The sequence below is a fragment of the Rhamphochromis sp. 'chilingali' genome (assembly GCF_963969265.1).
Source record: "Rhamphochromis sp. 'chilingali' genome assembly, chromosome: 18".
Classification (NCBI taxonomy): domain Eukaryota; kingdom Metazoa; phylum Chordata; class Actinopteri; order Cichliformes; family Cichlidae; genus Rhamphochromis; species Rhamphochromis sp. 'chilingali'.
Window position 1 is genome coordinate 28,904,102 of NC_137945.1, and position 26,963 is coordinate 28,931,064.

At 42.1% G+C, this 26,963-nt stretch overlaps 1 protein-coding gene across 12 annotated transcripts in view; it reads left to right on the top strand.

Annotated features, from left to right (window-relative positions):
• The window catches only part of svila (supervillin a), a 79,240-nt gene that overhangs the window by 50,491 nt on the left and 1,786 nt on the right, over nt 1-26,963 (top strand). For 8 of the 12 annotated variants that reach the window (XM_080866017.1, XM_080866020.1, XM_080866019.1 and 5 more), the window contains 26 exons: nt 1,143-1,632; nt 2,708-2,867; nt 4,693-4,825; nt 7,280-7,333; nt 8,861-8,932; nt 9,467-9,523; nt 10,845-11,010; nt 11,516-11,599; nt 12,262-12,348; nt 12,880-13,057; nt 13,152-13,324; nt 14,109-14,264; nt 15,248-15,384; nt 16,043-16,187; nt 16,267-16,412; nt 16,577-16,752; nt 17,007-17,160; nt 17,274-17,553; nt 19,472-19,626; nt 19,760-19,865; nt 19,969-20,176; nt 20,256-20,389; nt 24,511-24,666; nt 26,151-26,294; nt 26,460-26,581; nt 26,694-26,849. In XM_080866017.1, the coding sequence (XP_080722143.1) occupies nt 1,143-1,632; nt 2,708-2,867; nt 4,693-4,825; nt 7,280-7,333; nt 8,861-8,932; nt 9,467-9,523; nt 10,845-11,010; nt 11,516-11,599; nt 12,262-12,348; nt 12,880-13,057; nt 13,152-13,324; nt 14,109-14,264; nt 15,248-15,384; nt 16,043-16,187; nt 16,267-16,412; nt 16,577-16,752; nt 17,007-17,160; nt 17,274-17,553; nt 19,472-19,626; nt 19,760-19,865; nt 19,969-20,176; nt 20,256-20,389; nt 24,511-24,666; nt 26,151-26,294; nt 26,460-26,581; nt 26,694-26,849 (4,029 nt within the window). The remainder of the gene's footprint in view (nt 1-1,142; nt 1,633-2,707; nt 2,868-4,692; nt 4,826-7,279; nt 7,334-8,860; nt 8,933-9,466; nt 9,524-10,844; nt 11,011-11,515; nt 11,600-12,261; nt 12,349-12,879; nt 13,058-13,151; nt 13,325-14,108; nt 14,265-15,247; nt 15,385-16,042; nt 16,188-16,266; nt 16,413-16,576; nt 16,753-17,006; nt 17,161-17,273; nt 17,554-19,471; nt 19,627-19,759; nt 19,866-19,968; nt 20,177-20,255; nt 20,390-24,510; nt 24,667-26,150; nt 26,295-26,459; nt 26,582-26,693; nt 26,850-26,963) is intronic. The other 4 variants (XM_080866021.1, XM_080866022.1, XM_080866024.1 and 1 more) reach the window with 4 other exon arrangements.

Consider the following 26,963-nt stretch of genomic DNA (forward strand, 5'->3'; position numbering starts at 1 on the left):
TGATGATGTAACTAAACAGCTGCTGTCCAGCTCTGGGAGCAGATTGCTGTTTAAGGGTAATGAATGTTAACAGAGTTTCAACTGGGCATGGATGGAATCATATGACAGAATTATTCTAGTGTTCACTGAAAAATGAAGAAATGTGAGAGCACCGAAGTGATGATATATGGAAAAGGGAAAAAAACATTTAAAGGTGGAAAAATTGAGAAGTTGCAATGATGACATGTTATCTGTTAGTCAGTGGGTTTGCAGGGGTTATAATTAAACTCCTGCTACTAAAGTAGAAAATCCATGAAACAAGAACTGCAGCATGCTGGTGTTTCTGCTCCAGGAGCTCTCAGACGTAGACCTCAGTGATGAGCAGGAGCTGTGTGACAGTCTGGTAGAAGACCTACAAGTAAGCTTCCTCTGAACAGTCACCGACCACCACTTGCCTGCATCAGTGGAGGCTGACACAGCGGGAGCACTCTTCTCAGAAATGACCGTCCATTTCTGTGAACAACACGCTCTGTGTTTTCTTTTTTGGCTCGTCTCCACATTGGTGTGATTTCATTCTGAATGTACGTTGCATGGCCCAGCTTGTGATAAAGCTCTGAGTCATCAACCCCAGTTCAATAAAGAGGCGTGGATGGATGAAGCACACATATCAGCGAGTCTGTGGGCTTTAAAAGATGTCTCTGTGACAAAGAAGAGGGAAACCAAAAGCAGTTCAACTCCCATCTACAGCCACAGGGGTTGAAAGTTTGATTGTGGGGGAAGTATGAGAGAGAAATTTGAAGCAAAAGCGAGTTAATGGATGGATACATGTTGCAAGTTTCCTTGACATGGCTGCTTTCTGTTGCTTGTCATTTGTTCCTCAGCAGAAGTGCCAGGTTAGTTCTCCTCTATGGATTATGAACCCAGTTGTTATAAACTGAAAGTGTTTGTCATGCATTGTGCGTCGGCGGCTGCTGGCATGGCTTTGTGATGTGGGCTGACCATTAAGAGAGGCTGCTGTGTGATGCCCAGGAAGTGCACTGAGTCAGGCAGGCTGTGATTAGTCAGCGTTATTCTCTCGATTGTTTGTGTGTGCACTTTGCCCGAGCCGTTTCTCAGCCTCTGTAGCAAACTGACCCACTTCTTTGTCTGTCTGCATTACACAGCTTCAAAACTGCACAGGCTCTCGGTTTGGACACCACCTATCTTCCTCGTCTTCCTCAGCAGTCAGAGCAGGCGGGACGGTGTCCAGTGACCACGCCGGAGACATCCACATATCCACTGCAGCCTGCGTGGAGCCCACCTATCCCAGCTCTGACAGGTCTCTACCCCCTCGCCAACCAGACGGCCCAGTCGGGGGGTCCCAGGGATCCTCAGATCACCATAGGCATCACATTTTGCCCCAAGGGGAAGACCAGATTGATCTGGGAGGGGGGAAGAGGAAGTTGCCGTCTCCTGAGAGAGCAGTCAGGCAGACAGCACTGCCCCAGCCCCAGAGTGGAAGAGAAAGGAGAGAAGAGGAGGAAGAAGCAGAGGAGGAGCAGCTGCAGCAGCGGCCAGACAGTGCGATAGAAGAGGAAGTGCTGTGGAGCTCAGAGAGCCACAGGCTCCAGGACAGCCAGGAGCAAAGCCAGAGGAGCAGGGCCACCAGCGGAGGTAAGAAAACAGCAGGAGGAGGAGCTCAAAAGCATCAGTCTGCTTTTTATTGCCTGAACTACTCTGCTGTTTGTTCTGTCTTTACTGAAGTTTATAAACTTGCCAAGTTTACATTAAGATTTGGGGAGAATGATAACTGTAACTTGTCTATATTAACATTCAACAGCGATATGTGTTATAGACCCTGAAGAGGAGAAGAGGATGGATGAATGGCTAGATGCATATTTCCTTTTTTTAGTAACTGGAAATATTTGGATCAGAGGGTAGTGCTGTGGACTTGTAGGTTAAAGCTAGCAGTAGGTTGTTATCTTGGTTAGTAAGGTGCACCTGCAACTTAATTTGGTGTTAAATGGGAAGCTTATTTTGGTTAGCATGCAGAGTTAGTGTTTCTGGGTAGAACACTGGAGTTTAACAGAAATAAATGAAAAAAGTGAAGCTAATCAGAAGACTAAAATAGGTTTTAAAAATTTAAAGAGCAAACTATGCTAACAGTTGGTATCGGTTTCCGTCAACAAGTTCTAATCCAACCCACTTCCTGTGTGTCTGAGTGAAAATGTTGAGTTCAGACTGTGGTTTTCAGGCTTCCTTTGTATCTGAGCACTGCAGTAACACCGGGCCGTTCACTGTCTCTGTGTCAGCATGTGGCTTGTCAGAAAATAGAAATCAGTCAAACTGGAACTGTGGAACTTGTTTCGGGGCAGGGGGAAGGAATAGTGCGTTGACCTGAGTCTCCAGTGTGGGTTGTTTGATTACAGCTGTGGCAGAGATGTTTAAAGCTGTGAAAAGTGTCTTTGCTGCTTCTCACGAGGTGGACGGGATTATTTCGGTGAGCATGAAAGATGATTGCTGCGATGCTGCTTTGAGATGCTGAGTCTGCACTGTGACACCTCTGACTGTTATGTTAAAGGGTTTACACCCTACACAGCGATTCTTAGTTAATGTATTTTCCTCAAAAGATCATACAAGCGGTCACAGTTAATGTTTATGGAGTTGCTGCTGAGTTACTGATTTTTATTTATTTATTTATTTTCTCTCCCCCTCTCCTCTCACTATTTCTGTGTGCTCACACTCACAGACCTGCTGGAATCAACTGTGGTAACATCCAGAGCAACATCTGGCTTCCCCGAAGCAGCAGACACAGACAGCAACACACACCCAGCTGACCCGGTTCAACCTGAGCAGGGAGACGAACTGAGCGACAGGATGATGGCCCGACACATGTCCATCAGAGAGAGGTGAGCATGGAAGTGTGCTAAGATAGGATTTAATATATATTTACTGCATGTCTGACCATATTCACGTATTGCAGAATACCATTTACCTGTTTCTCGGTAAATTAATCCTACAAGAGCAACGCAAAAGAAATCACAGTTTGCTCTGCTAGCTACATGTTTTTTTTTTAATTCATTAACAATAAAAATAAGTTTAAATGTCTTTGTTTTTTAAAGAAAATACATGTATTTCAAGACAAAATGCCGTGGTCACTGAAAACAGGCGTCGGTGCATAAAAATGCTAAATGATTAGGACCAATGGTTTCATTATTCATGAATGGTCATCAGTCATAGCACATTTGTGATCAGCTCTTTTACTTTTAAATTAAGAATGGATAAAATGTGATGACTCAAAATTACATCATGAGGGCAAAGAGGGAGGAGCTTTTAGGGTATTAGAGGGTTTTTTTCTTTACTGTTGAGCTTCCTGGGATGAAGTCTGGAGTATTAACAGAAGCAAAATGATAAAGAAAAGAAATTATAGATTTTTTTTCATTACATTTCATTGTTGTTATATAACAAAACTAAAGCTGAGTATTGGATTCCTGAGCAAATCCTTACATAAGTCCTGTTATGTCATACTGGGATAATTGAGCTGTTCGTGCTAGTTGACTGGCAGACATAGGACACTAATCATGCTCTAAACTGACTGATGATATAATAAAGTTGCATGTAAACTGGTGTTAAAGCCTGTGGAGTTTGTACTAGTTATTGTGCTTCTCGTAAATCTGACTCTTTGACTATGTTTTGACTAATTTGTGTCGTTCCCACGTTCAAAGCATTTCTCTGGAGCAAGGGTCTGTATCCCAGATACAGCTTGCAAGTTGGACTGAGTGCTGCTTTCATCCTGTTTTTGCATTTGCTGTGTAGCCCTGGGGGCAGAACAGGACATTTCCTCGCTGGGTCACAGAGGGGTGCTTGTGATGGGGGGGCAAGTGGGGCACAGCCAGGACCCTGACCTCTTGCATATATTGGTCCTGTCTGCCCCAGCTCACAGATGAGAGCTCAATAATTGAAGCTCTGTTCTTGCTCACGTTTAGGTTTTTAGACTTGTCGAGTACTTTAAACCTAATCCCAGTTTTCCTTATTAAAAAGATGGAAAAATTCAGGGTTGAGGTTTGAGTTGCTTTCCCAGCTCCTGTTACACTGACTGGCTTCTCTAATCAATGTTTATGTGTAATTGGATCAGAGCTGTCATTGCTCTGTCTGTACACTGTTTACTTCTGCAGCTCCTAAACGACATGCTCGCTGCCTCTGTTTAATGTCTGCTGTCTTCTCATTCATAAATGTAGAGGAGCATGGCTGCTTTTTGTTGGCTTTACTATTGTGACAGGTTGGGCTAAAAGCTCTGGGGAAGTAAGGTTTTGTGTTTCTTCGGCACATGTGGAAATAAAGAGTCTGCCTGCAGCTGCAAACTCAATGGCTCTTCATTAAAACCACAGCGTGTAGTTGCTTTTGTGCCATCCTTAACATACAGTTTGTCATGTCACGTTTGACAAAGTGTCTCAAAATCATCTTCATAAAACTCACCTCTTAAACAAATTGCTCAAGTTTTCCATAAATGCTCTGGATTAAATTTGAAAGCCTAGCCAAAGTAAGGATTTGTTGCGGGTTTTTTTGTTTTGAAAAGTGTCCTCTAACTACAAAAAAACTCAACTGAAAAACATTATTTATTATTATGAGCGCTTTGAGTACTCCGGGAGAGTAGAAAAGCGCTATATAAGAATCAGTCCATATACCATTTATTTGTATGCTACAGCTCATGATCCTCTCCCCTTCCCCACTCAGAGTCGCCTTGTTAAAGAAGAGTGGCGAGGAGGACTGGAGGAACAGGATCAATAAGAAGCAGGATGTGGTGAAGATTGCTGCAGCAGAGCAGAATGCTCAACTCTGGGAGGTGGAGCAGAGCTTCAAGAAGAAGGTAACCACCTGACGTGAGCACCCACTGCTGAATTAGCACGTCAACAGAGAAGCCTGAGGTTGTCCCTTGTATCGCTCATGTTTTTGCACGTAGTCATAGCAGCATGCATTCATGACTGACTCTGCTACTTTGTGTCCACAAGACCTGAATGCAGAAGTGATGCAGTGAGTTGGTTAATTTGATTTGATCGACTGTGTCGCATTATGAAAGCAAGTATTTAATGTGTCAGCCTCTGAGATCATGCCGCTCAGTAGGTGTTCTCGATCTTCTATTGCTGACGTGTACAGAAAGAAAAATCTGATCAAAGACTGATACCCTTTAAACAATCACTTCTGTAGAACAGAGCTACAAGGAACATGGTAACAATTTTCAATATCTCTAAACAGAGAGGTCGTGTTTTTGTCTGCGTCTTTTGATCTTTTTCTCTTTTCTCTGTTCTGTCTCAAGCAGCTGTTGCATGTTTTTGTTCTTGGACTGTATCAAGAGATAATCTGCATGTCTTCCATCCTGGCAGTAGAATACATACTGTGGTGTCTGGATCAGTCACACAATACTTCATGGGGCATGCTGTTTTTATTTCCTAAATATGGAAGCCTGCGGCTGCCACTATTCAATCATGAACATTTTTTTCTTTCCTTTCTTTTTAGTATACTAATTTTTTCATACGTCAAACCTTTAAAATCCAATTTGATTTTAGGCCGAAAATGCATAAATGCAGTGAAATTAAACGCACGCAGTTCAAATACTTGGGTAACTTTTACGTTATCCCAACATTTTAGCTTATCAGATTTCTAATAAATAGTGAAACCCTATTTATATAATAGTAATATAATCCCAAGGCTGACAATCACAAATGCAGTTTTGCGTTGTGATGAATCATTTCTGGAGTAGCAAAAGTGAAAGCACGCAGGCTATAATATTCATAGGGCCACTCTTCCTAAGCTGTTCACTTAATTCTGATTCATTTAGCCCCGCTCGAATGAATGTATTACTACATGTAGCCATGTAATAAACTATACATAACTGTACTTGTGATAGTATACCTGGTACTTGAAATGGATATCTCAAGTCTCTAAATAAGTTTTGGGGGGAGTTGACATAGAATAATCCTGCTGTTTAAGAGTTTTATTTTGCATTATGACGATAAAATATTAATAGAACAAACGTGAAAATTAATCAGTCAGGATTTAATCTCATTTGAAGGGTGTGTGTATATAAATGTAGAATGTAAAAAACTTGAGCATCTTGGAAACAGTAGCCAGTCACTCATAAAAACTTGGAACACATGATTGAACATGAGTATTTGCAGCCTTTGACTTCCAAATTTTGAAGTTTTGCCTCATGTATGTTTTATACTTGTTATGAATATTAAAGAAGCTTAATTAAGTTGGATTTTAATCCTATTTGTTGCCTGAATGACTCACATACTGAGATGGCTTTCCCCTCCAGAGAAAAGCTGAGAGCACTTTGTAGAGTTTAACTTTTCTCTGAGAGTTGAAAAGTATTCAAACTGTCAGCTACATGTGAGTGTTGTACTAACTGAACTGTAAAATGTAGCCTCTGTGTTTAGTCATGCTAGGCCTTTGTTTCTAGTTAACTGCATGTTACATGTAAACTTTCACTCTTCTGTTTGTCTCTGTTTGCATGTCCTTTACTTTTTCTTTTTTAAAATAAAAAAATAAACCTGATTTCTTTCCTCTGCATGTTGACTGCGTTTCTGTTTTTGAAGGAAGGGTTAGGTCAGGCACAGGACACGCACCTCTCTGTTTAGACATATTCAGCTGCCGTGGCACAGCTGTTTTTGTTTCCAGCAGCTTATCAAGGTTTGCTCAGCTCGACAGCTTTACACATACATATTTTCATTTTGGGTTAGTAGTTTGTTTAAGGTCAGGAAGTACTTTACCTACGTAGCTTTGATTCATCGTGTGCAATCAGACACACTGATTGAGGAGCTTTTTCTGGGGGGTTTTTTGTTTTGGTTTTTTTAAAGATATGTCTTAATCAAATCAGGGAAATCTTTTAAGACCTAATCAATTTGAAGTGATGGCTGGGTCCAGGTCAAGGGGAAGGGCAGTTGATGTTTTTCATCTTGTTTCCATCCTCCAATTCATCCGAGCGAGTAGACATGATTCATCAGGTTTCCTGTTTTGAATCGAAGAAGTGCAAAACTACAGATAATGCAGATACAGAACCGAGTCAGAGAAAAACGGCAAGTAGAGCAGAATAAAGGCTGTTTGGACAACTTTGCTTTTTGATGGACTTTGTTTCTTTTTACTTTACACATACTACAAACTTGATATTTACCTAGAAATTAACCATTCGCCCGCGTGATAAATGTCATACCTGGAGTATAGAATCTGTAAAGACTCACAGGGAGCGGGAGTAATGTGCTTTGGCCTGTGTGTGAAATGAATGCTGGGAACTGTCCCTTTTTCTTTGGCTGCTCGTCTGTAGGATGATGAAGCGATGATGATGATTGACGAGTTTGCTGTGTCCGACCAGCTTTGGGTAAGGCCCGTGCAGAAACCAAACGTGTGTGCACGTATGTGTCAAATGCATTTAGTTTTCATTTTTCCATCTTTAACTTTGTTTCCTGTTGAAAACTCTTAGCCTTGGTGGAACACACAGAGCTACGTTTGTGTGTCTGTTTGTGGTGGTACTGGTGGTGGAACTGCGTGTGGGTGTGTCTTAAAGACAAATTGTATTAATAATCATTCTGATTGTTGTAATTATGCTGTGTTCCTCATCCCACCACTGCTCATCAGGTTTCAGATTTATAATTGTGTTAGAATTTCCTGTTCTGTCTTACACTATGAATCTAATTTAATTGAGTTAAAAATTTCCCATTTATCATATTGACTTTGGCACGCAACCTCTGCTTCTCTAATCGACTCACATTTATGACAAATGTTTCTTGTGGCGTAAGATTTGTCTGAAAGTTGGTCTAAAATCTCAAGAGTCAGTTTGGCGTGCTTCAATCTGCTTCCAGTTTCATCTCTGTTCCAGTGGTTCAGGGCTATGGCTTTGCATATTAATGTGGCTGCAGGGATTTTTTTATTAATTTATTATTAATGTGTATTGTTTGCACAATGTGTTTGTTTCATTGGTGGATACAAGTAACAAGAAAGAATATAAATGATTAAAAGTGAGGAAAACCATCAATAACCACTAACGGGGAAATTTTTAAATGGTAAAAACACAAACATGACATAATTCTTTAAATTCAGCTTATGGTACATCAGTGGAAAAAGTAAACAAGATGTCCATGAGAACCATATTGTGAATCTTTTTTTAAACCCTCACTGTGAAGTTAACCAGCTAAGCGAGCATGTTTGTGCACATACAGAGTAGAGCAGGCAGCTGTACGTCTTGGGGAAACACTACTGAGGCAACAGCGTTTTGGTAATTAATGAGAACCATTCAACCAAATGAGATCAGATTGTCTTATACACAATGCTCACCCACAACACTTGAACCAGACTGAATGAATGGTAGTGGTGGATAACATACCCGACAGGTTTGAGTCTAAATAACTGCTGTTGCATTTTGTTGTAATGTTACAGCAAAACAAGGTTTCTGCAAAGTAACTGAACTGCACTTTAAATTAGATCATCTCTTTCTTTTATTGTTACACTCCCCTCAATATGACACAGGCTAGAATACCCTGACCTTTACTTACTAATGCAAGTCAAGCTCCTCATCAGCCCCTCCCTTGTTGGTCATCTGGAATGAAGACTTTCTGTTGTAAGTTTGGAGCCTCTAACCCCAAACTGAGATCATCCCAATGCCTCGTCTGTGACACAACTTGTTATTTCCTGAAACCCGTTGAAAAATCTCCAGAGCTGCAGAGTTCATTGTACAGTTGTTTTTGCAAAGAGTCTCACACTACATGTAACTAGAAAACTGATACATTAAAGCCTTGTTTCGCATGATGCCAGTGTTTCTAAAATCCCAGCGACACCCCTGCAGCTGCTATACTCCTGATCATCCCCTTCATGTGTATGTGTACATTTCCTATTTCTGTGGCTTCCATAGGAGCCAGTGTTTGCTGCTACTTTCTCTACTCCTCCTGAGCCTCCTTACAATGCAACCGAATCAGCCAGCCAGGTAGGACGTGTCAACAGGTCTTGCTGCCTTGCATTGCTTGTTGTACTTGCTCACACACCTGCTTCACTAAACTCACACATTACAAACCCTATTCTACAACTTTGCTCCTTAACCACATCACTGTGGTTAATATGCATTATTAATGTGTTCATTCTGAGGTTCAGAAATATTTGGACAGTGGTGGAATTTCTTTAATTTTTGCCTCTGTACACCACCATTTACTTTTGAGTTTCTGAAAAACTGAGACTGTATAAAAATGTCCTTAATGGTTAATTAATGAACTGGTAATTGGTGAATTAGAGCTGAAGTCTGCACTTTTTGATTTAAAATCCACTGCGGTGTATGGGAGGCAAAACCATTCAGGCACTAGCACACTGATATTGATATAAGTCGCACATCGTTATCAGCACAGGGCCAGCATGGCAGCCCCTGCAGCTTCTCGTGCTTGTGCAGAGCTTGGATCTTTTCTTCCGTCTTTTCATCCATAATCCTCATCTTTTCTTACCTTCCTCATCCATCCCTCTGGTTGTGAAGGCCATCAGATCTCGCAGACCCGTGCAGGTGGATGAAAAACACCCCTGGAGACGAAAGGTGACCCTTTCGAAGCTATACACAGCTTTCTGGGCAATTCCTCCCCCTCCCACTCACCGCTGGCAGCCTCCACACAAACACAGCAATCAAAGCTCCAGCACCATGAGTTGCAGTCTGCTATATTCAATAGACTTCTTCCATTTTACTGTCACGAGTTACTTTAAACACCCACACAGTCATGTGTCATTTCTTAATATTGTTCAAATAGAGGTGAATGACTTTAGCGCTGTGTGAGGCAAAGATTTTCTCATTTTCTCTGTGTGTACTCTTTGTGTATTTGGGCACTTTGTTGTTTATGAATGTGGGAAACATTTAAACACACAGACTGCAAAAGATGCAGTACTGTGTCCATTTTGATGGGTAGATTTTAGTGATGAGTGCAGTTTGAACAGTGTCAAACTCAAAGGCCACACTCAAAAATGAGAATCACATCTGGCATTTCCCCAAAATGTTGTTGGTTTTTGTCCAGATAAAACCCACATCCAGGCATTAAGAAGTCCATACAAAGTTAACTTAATGGACGTGCCATTTAGCCCAACAACCTCGCTTCCTCACCTCACAGCCCTGCTGACCACAGCGTTAATCAAAAGCCTGAATATTACAGCTACTAGGAGACTGGAGGTGTTTATAAAAATCATTGTCTTTACATTACAGCTTTAACAGAGCAAGTTAGCTGCACTGTACAGTCGAATCTTCTGGCATCAAGTTTCTGTGCATAAACGCCTGAAAGCTGTGAATAAACTGCAGCTTCTCTGCAGTTTTCGTCCTTCTTCATTGCCATTTGGATCCAACACATATTTTGCGTTACAGTTCAGCAGCTTTCTGCAGCGCCTCTACGACTCCAAACCTCTGCTGCCGTGCAGAATAGAAAACTGAGTTTATATCTCAGCAAATGGATCCGTGGGTCGATGCCGAGAAGCATTCGGTCTCCCACGTCTCTGGAGACTTTCTGACCTTGTTATCAACAGTCTGTTTACTTCCATGAAAGTACAGGAAACGCTGTTTAATTTGGCGTGTGACTCCAAATGTGGTGCTTAATGATCGTTGTGCAGCTTCAGCTAAGCAGGGTAAAATTTATAAATAGTCTTAAAAGATTTTGTGACCACATGACAATTTGTAAAGGGCCATATTTGTCCTGTGGGCTTTGAGTTTGTATAGCAAGCACTTTTATGAAGGACATTTAAATAAATGCAGGGATGTGATGGGTTACCCATTCACAAAATGCTCCCTGGAATGCATCGCACATTACAAATGATGCAGTAAGGCACCTGAGAAGTGTTCTCTTACACTTGACACTGACTTGTCCTCCCTCTTTTCTCAGAGGTTAGCAGAGGCAGAGATGGAGTCTCAGAGCATCGAGGCTCACATGTCCATTGAGGAGAGGAAGCAGCTGATCGTGGCCCGAGAGGAATCCTGGAAGTCTAAAGGCCACGGAGCTGCCAATGACTCGACCCAGTTCACTGTGGCTGCACGCATGGTGAAGAAAGGTCAGAGGGCAAAAACGCTCACTTTCCACTGGCATACCTGTGCTCGTTATGCACTGCTGCAGAGCAATAAAGAGTTAACGTCAGCCTCAGCTCTGTGTCCTGAATGCTTAAAAAAAGCTTGCTCCACAGCTAGCAGCTTGGGGAGAATGACTCTCGTTTTCCCTCCATCAGGCCAGAGTAGCTGCTCCAAGGCCTTCGCTGAAGCAGAAATGATTTAATGGTTGGAGCTTTCCGCATTAGCTGTGCACTTACCCTGACGTGGCAAACGATGGACAGTTTCATTAACTATTCCTGCTTATTATTCCAGAGCTCTGTAACATACAACACATGCAAAGACACCCACACCTGTTGCTTTCTGTGTGAACCTACAAACTGATAGTACTGCATCTGCCTGTGAAACTATGAAAACAAATGAATTTGTGTTTTTACTAAAATCACAAACAGCCCTTCCCCTTCAGATTGTACCTGAGTCATCACATGTATATGTACGTCTCTGTTGCTGCAGGTCTGGCCTCCCCTGCTGCTCTTCAGAATCCTGTGCCGTCCAAACCCAAGAATGGCAGCATTGCCATCTCTAAACCACAGGATGGTCAGTTGCACTTCATTTCTGTGTTTCCCTGTTAGAGCATGTCACCCTGCTTTCATGTTAACAGATGGTTTCAGGAGGGTTTTTCAGGACTTTAAGAGTTCAGCCATTGCTTAAATCCGATTTAAATTAATGACGCGACTTTGTTACCTCGTTAGCCTCTGAGCTCATGTTGCGTAGGTGCTAAATGTATACTTTTGTGTTATTCTGTTTTTGCTTTTCTTTCCAAAGACATGGAACAGATGTCTGATACTGAAGGTTTACTCTTTTTGTCTTTTTTGCCATTTATCACGCCGCTCATCCAAACCACCAATATCACCAACACTAATGTGACTCGTGTTGCTGTGAGACTTCTATTGGCTTGTAAAGCCTAATAGAACGTAGCCCAGGGGAAGGCAATCACCTGGACTAATGTGCATGAGTCTGAAGTGCTGAAGAGTTCACATTTGGAGGCCTTGGAAGTGCTTGTGACCATGTTTAGATTTACGGCATTGTGACTGTAACTTTCCATTATACTCATTATTCAGTCAACAGAAGCAACATTAGTCGTGACATGTATGAGCAGAACCTCATGTTGCTTTCCTTTTCACCTAAAATCAAACACTTTGTTGGCTCTGTCGTGCGTGTGTGTGTGTGTGTGTGCGTGTGTGTGTGTGCGTGTGCAGAAATCAAGGCCATGCCAGATCTGAACCTGGAGTCAGACATGAAGCTGGATAAATTGGAGTCATTCCTGGGCAAGCTCAACAATAAAAGTGAGTCCTTCACAGACACGAGTATTAATGGTGCCTGCTTACATGTAGGTATGGAAGCTGATAGCTGCAGAAACTATCTTTTCTTGATATCATTAGACGATACAAGTGATATCAAACTATTTTCTACAAAAGCAACATTTGACATGGAGCTGCTGCAAAACTGTTCTTTTTAAATATTGAAGAACCAGGTAAACTTTGATCTTTTCACTCGGACGTTTCTGAGTGGGCTTGTGTGACAATCTGATCCATATTCATCCCGTGCAGGTCAGCATGCAACCTGTAATAGAAGACAGTAGGCCACAGCTAAACCATGTACTGCGGACTGTGTCTATAGCATCATGTTAGACACCTAAGATAAATGAAAGTCAATTTGTGTAATTATGATTAAGATAAAGCCCTCACACAGAATGGTTGGTTGTTATTAGTGGGGCTTGTTAAAACACCAGTTAAAAGTCACATAGAAAGTGAATAATTTCCATTTTCTGTATTTTTGTGGTTTTTAAAGAGTCGCTTCTTTCTGTCTGTCCTCAGTGTCTGGACTGCCAGAAGCAACCATCACAGTGACGGAAAAGAAGGTAAAGGAAGTGATGACCCTCGAAGACGAAACTTTTTCCAAGTTCTACCGCCAAGTGGAGGAACTTCCTTCCGTCACCAACAAGCTGGAGATAGATGACGACTTTGATGCCATCTTCGGTCCCCAGGTGCCAAAGTAAGCTCTCGATGCCTGATGTGGTTTTGACTCATCACTGAGGGTGAGACTTGTTCCTGTTAACTGTGACCCTTTACCGCTGACCTCTCTGCAGGCTGACCTCAGAGATGGTACAGCACAAGCGGGCGGTGCGCCCAGCACGTAACGTCCAGTCATCCAGGAACCCTCTAAAGATGCTGGCTGCCAGGGAGGACATCAGACACGAGTACACGGAGCAGAGGCTCAACATCGGCCTGCTGGAGAGCAAAAGGATGAAGGCTGAGAAGAGTGAGTGAGGATGGATGAGGAGCAGCTGTTTAAAATAATATACAGTCTCCTTGACGATGCTCTATTTGTCCAAGCACCAACAGGTTGTTGTAATTTATCATTCCTGCGGTTGTTGCCAGGCGCATTGGACACTGCCATTCCTACTTTACCCTGCATGTCAAACTGTGCCGTGTTGTGGGAGGCTGGTGAAATTGACAGATGCACAAAGAGGCCAAAAATCTCTTCTCTCTTCTTCCCTGTGATGTGTGCATTCATGTTATCAGCAAATGCAAATATCTTGCCCCTTATATTGACAGAGAGATGTATTGACCAATTGAGTCAGTGTTTCTATGGAAAAAGAGGGCAATATAGCATCACTCTCATATAGAAAGGCTCACTTGTATCATGCACTCTAAAAGCTTCTCCACTTGCTTTGAATGAACCCACGCACACCGCTTTGGGATGTGAGCAGACCTGCATGCGTGTCCCTTTCCTGTTATTGTGCTGAGCAGTCCTCGGAAAAGTCAGCTTTGTTTACGAGCTACACGTGCACAGCAGCTTGTTTTGACTGTGAAGACAAGAACCCACACTCTTTGATGTGTAACATCCTCCTTCACCTCCTCTCATAGCATTAAACCTTTAGTACCTGCTGTAGTGAGACACAGTAGAGCTTTGTGGTCATGGCTGTGTGTACTGGGTGGATGTGTCTTTGCTGTATAAGAATGAAGAGTAATAAATTAAAATTGTTGTGTGTATTTCTTGCAGTCTAATGTCAGTTCTCTGTGCTCTGCTCTTTTTCCTGCAGTGAATAAGAACTCTGGTTTCTCTGAAGTGGCTCTCGCCGGTCTGGCCAGCAAGGAGAACTTCAGCAGTGTCAACCTGCGCAGCGTCAACATCTCAGAGCAGATGTCCAACAACAGCGCTGTGCCTTACAAGAAACTAATGCTGTTGCAGGTCAAAGGTCAGTTAAAGATACTGGAAACACTGCACTAAATGTACAGAAACACCTACCCTCACAACAGGAATAATTCTACTTTTCTTTTTATTCAGTCCACTGCACCATATTTGAATACTTTTGTTAAAAGCGAGGACAATAGCTCTTTGGTTTTTGCAGTTTTTCAGAAATTCTTTGATTAATGTGCTGTGATTCTGCAATGTTTTAATTCAGGTTCACATTTTAGGCTTAGCACTCATGCAGGTTTATTTCCATTAATCCCACATTTAAATCTAGCAGCATCTTGCTAAGATGCTAAACTCTGTGCTGCCTGCTGAATGTTATTTTGCCAAAGAAAAATAATAAAATACAATAAAAACAGTGCAGCTAGTGTAAAGTGGAAAAAAAATTCCAGGCAATAATTTGTAGTACCGAATAACAAGTTAATAAACTGTGTGTGCTCAGTATTTTTAAATTGCAGTCAGTGAGTCTGTAGCAGCTGCTACAATTAATCGTTTAAGGAACGGAAAAACAAAAACCAGTTCACACAAAGCTCTGGAGGATGCTTCTTCAAGAGTGTCCTTTCCAGAGGACCGGAGGATATCTAAAACTGGAGATGAGAGCATGTCTGTGCATCTCCTCCTTATGTCTGTTGGTGACAGCTGTGGTTCCAAATCATTCTCACCAGGGTGCCTCACACTGCCCCAGGCTGATCCACTCCTCTAAAGCCTGCTGTCTGTAATGCAGAGTAAATCCTCAACACTGGGGTTACTGTTTTGTTTGGAGGTTAGCTGTCCCAACCTGATGGTTGGTAGATGGTAGAAGCCAAAAGCGTCCTAAAATCACAAAACTCTAACAAATATTTGTTTTGCTGCCCTTATTTATTTGCAGGAAAATTAGAAGTTAATGTAGATAACATACTTGATGAAGTGGTGAGACTCGCAGATGCTTGCCCTGTTACTGCAAGTACAATAATGTGACGATCTGACTACCTGTCTGTGTGAAACCAGGCCGCCGGCACATCCAGACCCGACTGGTGGAGCCGCGAGCATCCTCCCTGAATAGCGGCGACTGTTTCCTGCTCATCACGCCACAACACTGCTTCATCTGGATCGGAGAGTTTGCCAATGTTATTGAGAAGAGCAAGGTGGGTTACGACTCAGAGCGCTGCAAAGCAGTGATTACAAAACGGCTTATTGTTGGTATGCTTAGATTTGAGTACAGTATACTTACTGTTTGGGAATTTACAGCCCTCTAAGAACTGAAATCATGTGGTATAAGGGTCTCACTGCTGCAGGTGGGACGGGCTTCAAGTGCAGGATGTAAACAGTGTTAGGAGGAAGCTACAGTGGCATAGCTCAGGAAGGTGTGTGTGTGTGTGTTCTGATGACCTTTTAGCTGAATAAACTAGTGACCTAAATCTGACACAAAGGACTGTTGTGAGCCGGTGTCCACAGCTTTCATGGGGTTGTTCTAGTTCACTTCATAAACTTTGGTACTTTATATTCTAACAGTTATTTCGTGTGTTAATACAAGATATTTTACATTGAAATAAGCGGAAAAAATCTGCCAATGGAACAAGTGAAAATCCTCTAGTTTTTCTCTCGTTTCAAGATTCACCGAGTGAAGAAGTTTCTATATCTTACTGGAATGTTGCTTTGTAGCTGATTTTGTCTTATTTTAAGTGTAATGAGATAAATTTTGACTAGAAATGAGATAAATATACTTGTTAAGATGGAAGTGTCTACTTTTTTTATTGTGTGTGTGTGTGTGTGTGTGTGTGTGTGTGTGTGTGTGTCTTTCAGGCTTCAGAGTTGGCCAATTTCATCCAGAGCAAAAGAGATTTGGGTTGTCGAGCCAACTATGTCCAAGTCATTGAAGAGGGCATTAACACAAACCATGCTGTCAAGGAGTTCTGGAAGATCCTGGGGGGGCAGTCGAGTTATCAGTGTAAGGATTCAAATGTGAAAAACTCCAAGAAACTGTTTCAATAAGATGAAATCCAATGCCTCCATGTTTGCTCTTGCAGCTGCAGGAACGCCAGATGAAGATGAGCTGTACGAGGGCGCCATTGTGGAGACCAACTGCATTTATCGCCTGATGGATGACAAACTGGTCCCAGATGATGATTTTTGGGCCAAGATGCCTCGCTGTTGTCTGCTCAATCCTAAGGAGGTGAGACAAATTAAGTTAAAACTGTTGCAAACTGTAAATCCATCTCAAATCTAAAATAAAGTTTTAAAATCATGTGCAAGCATGTAAGATTTAAAATGACTTTTGGCTCCCTCTAGTGGTGATATAAATGCTCTGGAGAAAACACCACGTTCTGTTTTCTGCAGGTTCTGGTTTTTGACTTTGGCAGTGAGATGTACATTTGGCACGGGAAGGAAGTGACTTTGGCGCAGAGGAAGGTGGCTTTCCAGCTGGCGAAGCACTTGTGGAATGGCACCTTTGATTATACAAACTGTGACATCAACCCACTGGACCCAGGAGAGTGTAACCCACTCATACCCAAGTATGGAAACACATACTACAGCTTAGATGCATGGTTATGTACAGATATTGAGAATGTCAATCACAGGAAGTCTGCATACACATGGTGTTTTTGCCCTTTGTGCAGAGAGCTTTAAAGAGATGGTCATGTTTTCTCTTTTACTTTCTGGTCTAAGTAACGCCTCAGAAATTAACTGACATTGCAGGAGTGTGTTTCAGGCATCTTCATTGGTTTTAATAATAATGCACTATACACTGTGTCCGCTTCGCATGTAGAAAAGGCCAGGGTCGCCCTGACTGGGCAGTGTTTGGCAGACTGACTCAACACAATGAGACCACCCTGTTCAAAGAAAAGTTCCTGGACTGGAGCGACTCCAGGAAAACTCCCAGTCCTACAAAAAACAGCAGCGATCACAGTACTGATCAAAAGGTATCAGCAAACACTTTATTCTACCTACATCCTCATTTTTTGTTTTTGTGGGAGTAACATGCTTCAGCAGATTCAGCACACTTATTTCTTTCTTCTACTTCAATCCCCACCAGGAGCAGCCCACCCGTGATCAGCCCAGTGCGTGCAATACCTCACTGATGCTGACCCTCCATCAGACACCCGTCTGCACCATTCTGGATGGCTTCAATGTGGGCCGGGGCTACGGCCTGGTGGAGGCAGAGGAGTGGCGCAGCTACGAGATCAGCACTCTGGCAGTGGAGGTCTGGCACATCCTGGAGTTCGACTACAGCCGCCTGCCGCGCCAGAGCATTGGCCAGTTCCACGAGGGTGACACCTATGTAGTGAAGTGGAAATACATGGTCAGCACTGCTGGTGCGTACTGAGCACATATATTCATGTAAACCTTGTAATTTTGCAGTAGTTGATGAACTGCATTCCTAAAGGACCACTTTAGTCAAAACAGACTTGTTTGTGTAGATTGTGTCCAATCTACCACTTGTGCAGGGATGTGTTTAGAAGAGTCAATCATTCAAACCGGCCAGCAGATGGAGTTGTGGAGACAGTATATCAGGCATGTTTGTTATAATTTCTTCATTTGTATGCAGAGTTTGCACATAATGTTTTGCTTTTTCCACTGCTAAAAGTTGTCTTATTGAGTGAGTTGTAGTATTGACTACAATACTGATACATTTATTTCCAGTTTACCTAAACCACAGAACCACAGGATCCTTGATTTTATGTCTGTTACTGCAGATCTAGGCCAATTTAACCACATAGCACATCCTCTCTGACTCAGAGTACTTCCAAGAACACCAAAGTACACCTTTGGGGAGGACTGTTGGTGAAATCAGTTATGTACCACGCAGCCAAATGTCTGCAGATTCAGTGAAGCTGGCTCAGCTCCTGCCGCTGCTCTTGACTTGTGAAGCAGAATACCACAAACTCCAGTTTTATGTTACAGATTAGACAAACTAAATGCTTGTTAGAATACAAGAGGGGGAGAGTACAAGGAGGAAAGAAAGAGTTGGTTTCACCACTGCTGTGATCAGTTTTAGACAGCCACAGAAAATCAGTGGTTATGCTGGACCTGTCTGCTGTGTTTTAATTGAGTAGTGCTGTGTCTGGTGCCATGGTGGTACACTACTGTTTTTTCCCAATACTCAAATTCTGTTCTGTCAATTCTGTAATACTACTTGTATATTATTACTAATATTATCGTGTAAGCTACATCCAAAATTCCACACTAACGTGCCGTTAGCATGTGAGAATGGTATGAGATTTAGTTTGTTTATAGGGACCTTTTTCAGAATATAAGCAGTAGCAAAGGTGATGGTCTTAATCTCTCATACAATCAGTCTGTGCTTTGTAGGTGGGTCTAACTATGGTCTATACTCTATTCCAAGATCAGAAGAATTATGTGACAGTCGGTCTGTGATATCTTCGGCTTTGATCAAATGTCTATAAATCAGTCTCACTGCTGCGCAGCCTTCTTGAAATACCTCAGAAGCATATTTGAGCGGTTATGTTGAAGCAGCATCTAAATGAACTCTAATTTAAACGTCCACCAAGACATAAAAACCAGATGTATAAAATCACCAGCCACATCTGATTAAAGGCTGCTTGGCAGCCTTTGCCTCAGAACAGGGTTTTAAGAAGCTTTGTTCTCCTGGAAGTTGTACTTCCAGCGGTATCATTGCTGTTGTGGAATTCCCCCCAGATGTCGATTCATGAGCACCAGGTCTCTGTCAAAGAGTTTTGGAAAAGGGCACAGACTAAAAAATCGATACAGAAACAGACATTTAAATTTGACTTGTTATTCTGTTACATAATCTGCTATATTCTTTGTGGTTATTGCCTAGCAACATTGAAAAGATTGAGACCACACATTACCCAAATGACCTAAAATTGGACTCTGCAGAAAGCTTGCCAAGTTCGAAGCAGATCAGACATTTATTGATTTATTAGAGAGCTCGTTTGTTCATTGAGTCACACACCAGCTTCATGCCTGCAGATACAAAAACCTCTCATCAGCTCAGAGATGACAATCATTTCGGATCTTCATAACTTGAACAGGATTTTTTTTTTAATTCATACCGTAGATGGATCTACTAAAATTCTCAGGCGAGTTTGAATCCTGATGACTTTAACCTCAAGGTCAGAGGACCTAGGATATCCACATTTATATCACAGGTGCATCTACTAGGACACTGAGGAGCAGCATGTATGTTCATGAATCATGGTTTTGTGGCCGTGTGCAGACACAGACCTCAGATGAATGTCTCCCTTACAGTTGGGAAGAGACAGAACCCGGAGCAGCTGAAGACGACAGGAGCGGGGAAGGAAAAGTGCTGCTACTTCTTCTGGCAGGGCCGCAACTCCACCGTCAGCGAGAAAGGAACATCAGCACTCATGACGGTGGAGCTGGATGAAGAGCGTGGAGCACAGGTACAACAAGAGCGTCTGAAAGACCAAGTTTGCATGGAATAGAAATTTGTTTCCTGCCTTTCTTAGTCTACAGTTTCATTTTATGGGAGTATGATTGCTTTGACATCTTTTGTTTTTTTTGGGGGTTTTTTAGGTTCAAGTCCAGCAGGGAAAGGAGCCTCCATGTTTCCTGCAGTGCTTCAAGGGAGGGATGGTCATCCACTCAGGAAAGAGGGAAGAGGAGGAGGAAAATTCGCAGAGTAAGCCTACTACAGTGGACAGCTTTTAACTTCTTTGTTTTAAACACCTCCAAATAACTTGGCCATCTCGTTCACTTCCGTTCATCTGCCCTCTTTGTCTCAGATGATTGGCGTCTGTACTGTGTGCGTGGGGAGGTGGAGGTAGAGGGCCATCTGCTGGAGGTCGCCTGTCACTGCAGCAGCCTGCGCTCAAGAGTCTCCATGGTGCTGCTGAGCATCAGCCAGGCCCTCATCTACCTGTGGCATGGCTGCAAGTCTCAGGTGCACACGCGGGAGGTGGCGCGCACTGCTGCCAATAAGATCAAAGAACAGTGAGTGCAAACCTCTGTTTTCCACTTGTCAGGAGTTCAGTTGTGACCACGTAGTCTGACACACTCTGTTTTTTTGCAGTTGTCCTTTGGAAGCCGGCCTTCACAGCAGCAGCAAGGTCACCATCCAGGAATGTGATGAGGGAGCAGAGCCCACGGGCTTCTGGGAAGCCCTCGGGAGGCGGGACAGGAAAGCCTACGACTGCATGCTGCAAGGTGGGAACACTTGTCAAAATTCTCCTTTCCAAGTAAAAGTCCTGCATTCACAATTGTAGAGAAAGTACTTCACTCATTTCAGGCATTTCTGAATAGTATCACTAGTAAATATGATATTCTAAGCTTAAGCTGTGGTGGTCAGTGTTCAAAGCAGGATTTTAAATCACACTTTAGCATAAAATAATGCAGAATAGCATTATAATATATAATGCTTTTTCAACTCATGACGACAGAGATTAGATTTTCAGTCTTTTAAGCCCAAAATTTGTTCCTGATTACCTCTAAGGGACCTCTAAAACATCAGTAAATAAATTATTAAAGGCAAAAATGCTGATTTGCTCCTGGAATTACTGAGCACATGAACTCAATATTCATCTTCACTGAACTAGTAAATATCATATCTGTTCAGAGGTTATTCCCCTGAAAGATATTTTTAGTGTTTTTAATTAACCGATGGCTTTTATTACTTAGTACGACCAAAAAAAAAAGAGTAATTTCAGCAGTCAAGTGCAAATCTTGATCTATAGCAGTTTTAATACTTAGAAAAGTATAAACGACATAATAATGTGCACAGATGATACGGATCCAGATCTGGGAAGCTTTGGGAAGAATTTAATTTGTGTAAGAGAGCAGAATTATTTTACATCAAACCTCCAAAAATGCATGTCATTCTGTAATAATAAAAACTGGAAGTCATCTTTTTTTGATGTTAAGAAAATATCACAAGCTAAACACTTAATGCAGATCCATGGACTTATTTTTTTCATCTGTGCCTGCAAGTCCAAACACTGCAGCCTCACATAATATTGTTTCTTTATTGTCCTGTTCTGATGGAGACTACGGATAATATTGTTAAATATGACATTTATTGTGGCCATGAAATCATCTTCTTGTCACATGATACCATAAAACGGTAACAAAATGGCAACGGCACTCTGGCTGCTATTAAGTATCAGGATTAGATTCTTGCGCTGGTGCAGGTAGTCCTGGGCATCATGTGGTGAGAGTAAGCAGGCAGTTCCTGGAGGATAAAGGAATTGACACCATTGACTGGCCCCCACGCTCGCCTGACCTAAATCCAATAGAACATCTGTGGGACGTTATGTTGTGGTCTATCTAACGCCACCAGGTTGAACTCGGGCTGTCCAGGAGCTCAGTGAGAGGCTGGGCCAGATCTGGGAGGAGATCCCCCAGGACACCATCCATTGTCTTATTAGCCACATGCTCCAACGTTGTCAGGCATGCATACTAGCATGTAGGAGTCATACAAACTACTGAGTGCCATTTTTGAGTTGTTTTCAGGCTGTCTTTGATTTCAGCTGTATGTAGTTTGATGTTGTAATTTTCGTTTCCATCAAAGGATGTGGCATCCTTTTGTTCCTAATACGCAGTGGCGTGTCTAGAAAATTTTTGTTGGGGGGGCCAGGTAGGGGCACAGATTTGGAGAAGGGTGGCAGATTTAATTGGCAGATAATGTTTAAAAAAAAAATTCTACCAACCCTTAACCATAATTCAATAATCCTATAAACCTAATAACCAAATGCGCTTTTAACTCTTATTAGAATGAGATTTTAACCACTACGGTGTAAAGTTTTTAGATACTGCGTTGATAAAGTACAAGAGATACAATCAGTGTTTTGTCAGTGTTTACTCAGCATTCAAGGACAGCAATATTTGCATAGTATTTTTACTGACATATACTGCACATATGTTTTGGGCAAAAACATTTTTGAATATTAAAATACGAACATTTGTAGCAAACAATTGACAAATTAGCCAATGCCAATGCAAAACTTTATCTGCCTGTTAAAAAAAGAAGATAATCTTCTCACAAACTGGTGTTTGATTTTGAAACAGGAAAAAAGTGGGGAAACAACTGAAAAGACTAATATTTGAATAAAACCTGAAAGCAAGTAAATACTTTCTATGCTGCCTTATGGTAAACTTTGGTAATATTGATAAAGAACAACACTGGCTGATGATGAAATACATTCAGCTGGCATGGTGACACTGCCAGTATTAACCTGCAGGGCTGGACTGGGACAGAAAATCGGGCATTTTGACTACAGACCGACCCACCAGGTATTAAAGCCATAAAGCCTTTGAATGAAAACAAACCCTGTTGTGACAGTGATGTACAGTCTTTTTGGTATATGTATGATTTCTATACATTTTACGTCAGATAAAAACTTTGGTTGTAAGATTTAGATAATTATTTAATAAAAGCTAGATATTTAAATTGAGAATAAGAAAGAAAAGTATTTCTTTGTGCCCCCTTTCCCTGTTAATGCCCTACCTGGCCCCCTGGCAAAACTTTGCTAGACCCGCCCCTGCACAGTTACCAGCTGTCAGCTACATAAAAAAGGATCCTGGTGGGTGGTCTTCACGTTTCCCTCTCACCAGATATCCAAACCGACATCATGACCAGCAGCTTTACAGCTGTGGCTCCAGCAAACATCAGCTGATACTAGAAATTAATATTAAATAAATTCTAACAACAGCCGATCAAGCTTAAACGTGCTGCTGTTGTTTAGCGCGACATCTGCTGGTTTCCTCTTTCTGGCGCAAAGTGGGCGATAAATAAACAAGAGAGAAAAGCCGATCAGCTGATCATCGATCAGTTTCATGATTGAAGTAGCAACAGGAGAGGCAGGATGAGAGAAGAGGCAGCTGTGCAGCGTAAAGACAGAATAAATCCAGCTTTGTGTCTTTTTCCATTCTAGCTGAAGTTCGGGACAAACTGCGTCTCTTCTCAGCTCAATACGAAACGCGTAATATTTTCTCTGATTGAGGGACCATTCCATTTTTTTAAGGAGCCGTTGGCAACTCTACTAACTAACCTTATGAATAAAATAAAGTTCACTATCAGTAACATCATAGCAACCGAACAGCTGTATAAAAACTCCAAGCTGGCTAGAACGCAGTATGAGTTATTGCAACTGACAGTAAAAAGTCAGCACAACGAAAATAAACTCCACCTAAACTTAGTTTATATCTGACCCAGATAGACTGCAGGTCATAACTTCTTACCTGAAGTTCAGTTCACCTGACACTCGGACTGGCGGCTGCCTCGGGGCTCTCCTCCTGCCTCCCCTTCCCTCATCCACCTGCTGCCTCTGTGGAAGCCCCGCCATAGCCACCACCAAACAACTGAGTCATTTTTACACATCGACCTGCATCTGGCCAATCCACCACCTCTCATTGTTCATGCCATTACAAAAAAAATAAAAAATAAGTCAAATAAGCCCGATGGCCAGTCCAGCTATGTTAACCTGCAACCAAATCTGCAGCTCCATACAGCAATGTTACGACTTAGATTAAATCTTATAACTCATAACTCTTATGTTAGCTCCCCTCAGTAGCATACTGTCTGAAATATTCCACGGCTGCAATAATTCTTTAAGTGTTATTTTTTTCCTTGGTATTCTAATTTCGCCGAAGTTTACTAAACTCAACAAACTTAATATTACTTACCGGGACATTTATTCTGTCCTCATTTTCTTTCACCGAAAAATTGTTTCCTGCGGTGCCGTCTTTCTGCTTGGCTCTCCTACCTTTGCTAACGTGATGCACATAGCGCAGAAGCCGATGCTGCATTCACTTACACTCGGATATCTGAGCGTCACCGTGAAAACATAATCGGACATTTGATATTTGATTGAATTTTATTGTTTTGCCTTTGGGGTGGCACCTGGGGTGGCCAGTCTGGTTGGGGGGGTGGCCTGTGCCCCCCCAGGCCACCCCGCTGGACACACCATTGCTAATACGTAACCTAGGTTATATCGGGATATGATCAAATCTGATGTGATTTCAAAGTATTCCTTTTATCCATTTATTTTTTGACTAATATATTTGTTTAAAAAATTTTCAAAAGCAAAAACCATTGAATGTATCCAGCTATTTAAAAAAAAAACAAAAAACCACACGAATTACTGTGATTTCACAGCTGTTCATATAATTCAGATTTTAGATTGTGGTAGAAAAAACATATTTAAGCTCTGTGTATTAGTACAGTATACAACAAAAACACAGCACTTAAGTAACTGTACGTATTAATTCTTTTAACTTTTTTCAGCTGTAAATTTGTCATTTCGTTGTCTGTTTCTCCCTCTGACCCTCAGATCCAGGCAGATTTAATTTCACACCTCATCTGTACCAGCTGAGCAGCAGTTCAGGAGAGTTTGCAGCTGTGGAATTTCTCTATCCCGCCAGAGATCCCAAGCAGGTCAACTCCATGCCCTTCCTACAGGAGGACCTGTATGCAGCTTCCCAACCAGGTACAGTAGACACACACGGTGTCTGCACTCATTTTGAAGCAGCTTTAATCTCTTAACACAAGTCCAGAGTTTTCTTGAAACAGGTTTTCAGGCTGAACAACAACTTTCTAAATGTAGTTGTCTATTGAGGGATGTGACAATTAACTTGTGCTCGAGATTTTAAGTTTGCTGATGTCATCAGCTGCATCCAGAGTGCTACAAGTAAGGGTCGCACTTTGGACATGGTTGATAAAGTATTTTTAATATGAAAACAGCTTTAGAAATTCAGCTAAACTCAGCAGAGAAGACCAAATATTTTTAATAATTGAAAAAGAAGTAGAATCTCAAAGGGCGGTGTGATTAAGGATTAAATGTTTGTAATGTCTGCCAGAATCACTTCCCTATAACTTAAAGTTACTTCCATAACTCCAGTTCTCAGAATGAGATGCATGAGACCCCTCACTATGGGGTGTGACTCCTTGCATGGTTCAAATAAACCATTTATCTCCTTTAATTGGCTGCTGATTGGTTGGTGACCACAATAACCAACTACCATTAAGTAGCTTGCACTACTATGCAGTCATTATTCAGGGTAAGCACTTCTTTTGTCTTTTTTGTATCTTTTTTCCTGTCGTCCTCCCCTCACCCCCAGTTGGTTACAGCAGATGGCTGTTCCCCTGTGAGCCTGATTCTGACAGATGTTTCTTCCTGTTAAAAGGGAGTTTTTCCTTCCTACTGTTGCGAAGTGCTTGCTCAAAGGAGGTTGTCTTCTTGTTGGGGTTCTCTCTGTATTATTGCTGTTTGTTTTTGCCAGAAAAGCTTATCTCAGTAGTAGCAGTAAGGGCACAGACCTGAGCATTGCTTGAGGCTACACTTGGAGCAGAAGCGTCCCATCGCTGGAGACTTTTCAAGCAAAACAAGCAGCCCTGGTGTCTTTACTCGATACTTTGTTCCAACGCACAGTTGAGCCCAGAGGAAAGAGGGTTCAGTCACTGCTAGCTGGAGTGATAACAAGGAGGACTGTATGTGATGCCTGGCATTTTAAACTACCTTACCATGCAGCTGTCTGTAGAGAGTTAAGCTAACTAGCCTGTTTAGCCCTCGGTTGGGAGATGATCCAAAACAAGAAGAGTTGTTTGAATAATAACAGCGTAGTGGTGCACGCTAGTTGGTGGATGGTTCTGTCCAACATGGTCATTGCAATCACCAGCCAATCAAGAGTTGCATGAGGACATAAATGCTCGTGAAGGGATACAGATTGAGGCACATCCCATAATGAGACATTGAAATGAATGCTAGGAATGACAACTTTAGTGTGTGCTGAGAGTTTTCACCAGAACCAGCAGGTCTAGGTTTTCAACTGTTAGGACAAATCCATCAGTCATGTCCAGTGCTGCACTGAACAAAAATGACCACTTAACTGAACACTTGAAAATCTGACAATGAAGCATACCAGATGTGATCGTCTTTTTTTTTTTTTTTTTTTTTTTCCACCTATTTATCAGCCCTGTTCCTGGTGGACAACCACCATGAGGTGTACCTGTGGCAGGGCTGGTGGCCTCAGGACAGTGAAAGCACTGGCTCGGCCCGAATCCGCTGGGACTCGGACAGGAAGTGTGCCATGGAGACGGTTCTGCAGTACTGCAGAGGTATTCCACTTTCTTCCTAATAAATATACAACCCATCCAGTAGTTGTGGACACTTTTGCTAAACCAACCCCAGGATCTTGGAACCCAGATAAATAAATGAAATCTTGGTTGTTAATGAAGGATGTTTGCTTGTTTTAAAATGCATTTCTTGCGTTTTCTCCTCAGAAAAGAATGAGAAGAAGCCTCCCAAAGCATATTTGATCCACGCTGGTCTGGAGCCACTCACCTTCACAAACATGTTCCCCAGCTGGGAGCACAGAGAGGACATCGCTGAGATCACTGAGAGGGTGCGTACTAATATCAACATATGAAGCAAATAGTGCACAAGTCAAAGACTCACATACAGGTCCGTCTGGATATCAGCTCAAAAAAATTATGTTGTATTGTTTTGGTTTCTAGGAGGCAGAAATTTATCATCAGATTATTCTGGTGGAGGATGTGTTGGCCCGGCTCTGTAAGACCACATATCCGCTGGCCGATCTCCTAGCTCGGCCGCTGCCTGAGGGAGTGGATCCCCTCCGCCTGGAGGTCTACTTGTCTGATGAGGACTTCCAGGTAAAAATGTCCAGTGTGAAGAGCCCGTGATTTATTTAAAGGTTGCTTCGTTTTAGAACTGATAAATGACTTGTCAAAAAGTCTCTAAGAAAACATTTTCCAACTAAGCTGACA